The 5,137-nt window shown below is 31.8% G+C and overlaps 1 protein-coding gene across 1 annotated transcript; it reads right to left on the bottom strand.

Annotated features, from left to right (window-relative positions):
- Positions 1 to 346: 346 nt before the first annotated feature.
- On the bottom strand, positions 347 to 4,680 carry LOC125476197 (transcription factor MYB1-like). The gene is made up of 4 exons (XM_048582028.1): positions 4,554 to 4,680; positions 4,258 to 4,387; positions 723 to 931; positions 347 to 675 (listed from the first exon to the last, which is right to left on the bottom strand). The coding sequence occupies exons 1-4, from the start codon at positions 4,678 to 4,680 to the stop codon at positions 347 to 349; spliced, it is 795 nt and encodes a 264-aa protein (XP_048437985.1).
- Between the last annotated feature and the right edge of the window lie 457 nt (positions 4,681 to 5,137).

The following is a 5,137-nucleotide window of genomic DNA, read 5'->3' as shown; positions in this document are numbered from 1 at the left end:
AAATGATTTTTTGTAAGAATGATCTTCAAATAACGATTAATATAAAAAACTATTATGATTATGAAATTTTTACGCTAAAAATACGTTATTTAAAAGTGGAGGAATGAGCTCAAACCCTAAAGAAGATGCAAGTATCATTCTAAAAAATGATAGTACATACAATAAGGAAAAAAAAAACATATTATTAGAATAAATTATTTATTCAACCACCATACTGAAAAATGATAGTACATAACATACTACAATACAAACAAAAACAAAAGAAAAACACACTACGATACAATGTAAAAATTTCCAAATAATAAAAAGCAGGAAAAAAAAAGCCATACACAAATAGTTTCAATATTCAAATACATGCTTTTAAGTTATTCCAAATATCCATATCATCAAAGGAGGAGAAGTAGTGATTCCTACTCATCAAGCCTCCTTCTTGTTGAGTACTACTACAATTGACACCTATTGTTGTTGCTGTTGTCGTCGTCGTATCTGCCATAAGATCATATTCTTCATCCCAGAAGCTTGTGAAGAGATCATGTTCCTTCTCTAACTGCAAACCATAACATAATAGTGCTCTTTCAACACTACTTCTGTCTTTATTATTATCACTTAACGAGGTTTCCGTATTTCCATTAATTTCCGTAGGCGTCGATGAAGATGGCATTGGCGACGGCTCTTGTAATAGTACTTGATAATTATGTTGTTGTAAATTAGTTGTAGCTAATTTACGGCCCAAACATTCAAGTTTTTGGAGAAGGTTCGTGGTCGAGGTCGTATTATGACGGTCTTTATTGCTTCTACTTGTATTTGTTGTAAGGGTTTCTGATCTTTTTCCCTGTCACCAGAAGATAACTTCTTCGTTAATCGAGTACTCCAGTAATTTTTCACATCATTTGCTGTTCTTCCTGGAAGTCTTCCAGCAATCAACGACCACCTAAATTACGTACATAATATGGAGAAAAATTAGAAATTCATTCTATATATCCATCCGAAAAATTGCTGTTCCACATTTAAAAGAACATTGCATTTACTTCTAATACATACATACATACATACATACACACATACTGAATTTTAATGTGTCTCACAACCTAAAGAATTCAGAATCAAAATAAGGACGTACACAGACACACATGCATACACGAATGCATGCATACATACATACATATGCCCTTCAACAAAGGGATCTCAATTTGCCGAAAGTTGGGATCGTTGTGGAACCCCTCCGCCTTGTTATTGATACAATTGTTAGGCTCAAGATGTTCCACCATCAACATCACCGATATTGTACTCAACTTAACCTTCTGTTGCTAGGTGCGATGTTTTTACAAAAAATCTAGGTGATATTAGGAGTGGAGTCTCTTATCCATATTTTTTCTACTCCATTGATTAAAACATTATTCATTTTCAATTTTTAATCAAGGTCCTTAGGTTTTATTAACCTCATTAATTATTTCAATAATAAAATATTTACATGTCAAGATAATTAAATTGTATTTCTAAATATATTCATTTAGTGTTAGAAACTTTACATTTGGTATATTTATATTTATGGCTAAACTTTGTATCATATATTTCTATTTTTAGTTTGTACCCATATTTAATTTGCAACCTTTTTTTTTTATTTTTAAATTATACCAATTTTCTTTTCGGTTTCAATTTGTATCCATATATTAATTTTCTTTTGTGCTCATATTTTTTAAACTTTTATTTGTAATCATGAATTTTTAAACTTTTATTTGTACCCATAATTTATTTATAATCTACCCATTTTTATTTAAAAATGTATCACTTTGTTATATGCAAAATGTACCTTCTTTTTTTTTTTTTTTTTTTTTTTTTTTTTTTTTGTAAGTACCATTCATTTTATGTAAAATGTATCCATTTTTAATATAAAATCTATCTATTTTTTCAATCTAAGATATACCATTGTTTTTTTTTTTTTTTAATAAAATGTACCCATTTAATATAAAACGTGCCCATTTTTTTGTATGTGCAATGTACCCACATTTTTATATAAACGTACCAATTTTTTATATGTAAAATGTACCCAAAATTTTATTATATAAATGTACTCACATTATAAAAATCTAAAATTCACCCATAAGCAATTTTTTTTGTTGTGGAAACCCATAAGAAAATTTCAATAATTAAATTGGTGGTGTAAATTAAAGAAAAATAACGTTTGAGTATTTATTGATATTATTATGTAACATCCCACATCGTCCAGGGGAGTGGATCATGTAAGCCTTATATGTATATTCCCATCTCTACCTAGCTCGAGGCCTTTTGGGAGCTCATTGGCTTCGGGTTCCATGGGAACTCCGAAGTTAAGCGAGTAGCGCATGAGAGCACTCCCATGATGGGTAATCCACTGGGAAGTTCTCGTGTGAGTTCCCAGAAACAAAACCGTGAGGGTGTTGTCGGGGCCCAAAGCGGACAATATCGTGCTACGGTGGTGGAGCGGGCCCTGGATGTGGTGGGGGCCCGGGCAGGGATGTGGAGAGAGACTTCAATATAAAACTTGAAATACATAAGGCTTGAGTCTATAACAGTTAGGGATCAAGGACCGCAACTAAATTATCCCATTTTTTTATATATCTTATGTGAGATTCTATTCGCCGACGCACAAGCTCACAAGCATAGTTAATAAATTCACATATAATACACGTATGTACATATTATTAAAAAAATACCTCCTTTTCCGTACATGTTTTAGTTGTTCAATAAATTTCACATTTTTACAACTCCAAGTACTATACAGTATTATACACGACATATGTATTTTTTATGTTAAAATCACGTTATTTTGACACACTTATCAATAAAAATATAAAATGAACGTTTTCTATATACTATTAGTTACATATTTTTCACAGAAATAAAAATAAATAAATATTTTTCACTAGCTCTGCAATTACATATTTTTCACATACCATACCCATTCGTATTTTACTAGCTATGCTCACGAGTGACCCCACATAAGGTCACATGAAAACCATTCTCACATTCCCATTTGTATTCATTCACTAGAGTCAATGAAGCCAAGCCCTGGTCATCCATTTAACACCCTTAAGATGGTGCTATTGCAACTTTTCGAAAGCCAAACTTAAGTTGCTTTGAGCCCAATAAACCAGGCCAAGGATGTAACCTCCTTTGATGTCACGATAAACTTTTTAGACTTGGCAATTCCCATCACCAACATCACAGATATTGTCCTCCAACTTAGGGTAATGCTAGGAAGACTAAATTTTTAAACCAAATGATGTGGTGGTTGGTAATTGAATTATTACTTGAGTGTTAATTAAGGTAGTTATTTCCTATTGGTTAAATATCATTTGGTTTACAAATTTGATCTCCCTAGCAGTATCCCCCAACTTTACACCTATTAGTAGGCCTTGGTAATATTAAAAATTGAATATCACATATATAAATTGTACATATTTTGTTATATTTCCAACATAAGACTCTATTATCTTACCATTATATATTCAATCCAAACCTTCTATTTGTTCAAGTCTCATTTCAAAAGAAAATCGAATATTAACATCCAGATAATATGACAATGATTATATATGTTAAAAAGTTACTAACGGATGTAAATCTTCTAAAGCAAAAGAAACTATATATTGTAACAGAAGAAAGTGCCATAAGAATCTTTATGTATGTACTGGAAGATCTATCGGTCTTTCGCATGGTGGATATTAATCTATTAAGTTTACTTGTCAAGCTTAGACAAATTTAAGTCCAAGAAAAACAACAGAGGTCCGGCCGGTTTATATTCCTATTATATGGATAATACATACATTCCTTTTGCACATATCCCTATTTGCATTTAACTTATTTTAATTGAATAAAATCAGCAATGGGAAAGGTTTATTTTATTAATCTTCATTTGAAGATCAGTCTTACAAAAAAAATCATTTAAATTGGAGATCATTCAAATGTATCAAATAAATAGACGATCATTATGAATAAGTTACTTGGTACCTACATCATCGATATTTTTTATACATTTGAATTAAATGATCATCGATTGAATTAATGTTCTGTAGGGGTGATCTTCAAATGAAGATTAAGAAATTGAATGGTTCCGATTATAAATTTGTACAATCAAAATGCGTTAATTACAAAGGAAGAATGAGCTCATCTCCAGATGGAGAATGCAAGTATTGTCCTATATATATAGGAAGGGAAAATTAATTAACTACGTAGAAATAATCATCAAACTAGAATATATATGTAATATTGCATGCTTGCCTGTTTCCTAAGAGCATCCGAAGCCTGATCATTAGATCTATTTCATCCTCTCTAAAGTTTCCTCTCTTGATACTTGGCTTCAAGTAGTTTAACCACCTCTGTCTGCAGCTTTTCCTGCATCTGTTTAAATCTGCATACAGACATACATACACGTTTATACTGCAAATTAAAACCCTAAAGCCCTCTCTCTGTGTATAAAACAAATACGTAAGTTGGGAGTATGAGTCTAAATAAGCAAGCTGACTCTCTCAACCGATTACTCTATACACTTAAGTATATGGTTGGTTAATAATTACCTACTTTGAGAGGAGCCTGGTGCCATTTTCCTTCTCCATTTTGTTGAACGAAGTGCCTGAGACGATCGTCTTCGTCTTTAGCCCATGCACCTTTTCTCACTATTCCAAACGAATTACCCTCCTCCATCCCTTAATTTTTAATTTGGTGGTACTGTTACGTCTGCGGTTGCTTGATTCCAAACACGACTTCCTGTCCGTCTAATAAAGGGCATCTAAAACCCAGGTATGCACGTGCATTTCTACCATCCACACAGATTAAGGGAAGATAAAACTAACACTTACCCTCACTCGGAAACAATTTTTTTTTTCTTATTTTGGTTCTCTTTCCAGACGGGCTATGGAAATGTTTTGATCGGGTTTTTTTTTTTTTTTTTTTTTTTTTTTTGGCCGTTTGGACGGAAATAACTGATAAAATTTCTCTATATTTTGAATATAAAAGATAGTTTGGCTTTATTGAAATACTAGTCTTTATACACATGCTCACATAAGGCATTTTTTGAATCACGACGTGCTACACGCAAGTTACACATTTTAAATGTATTTATATGCATAAATTGACAAAAGGAAAGTCAAATATTTGAAGA

This window comes from the organism of the source record quoted next, unplaced genomic scaffold (genome assembly GCF_019419815.1).
Source record: "Pyrus x bretschneideri cultivar Hongxiangsu unplaced genomic scaffold, Pyrus_bretschneideri_v1 Contig18, whole genome shotgun sequence".
Taxonomy (NCBI): Eukaryota; Viridiplantae; Streptophyta; class Magnoliopsida; order Rosales; family Rosaceae; genus Pyrus; species Pyrus x bretschneideri.
This window is presented reverse-complemented; position numbering and strand designations above follow the sequence as displayed.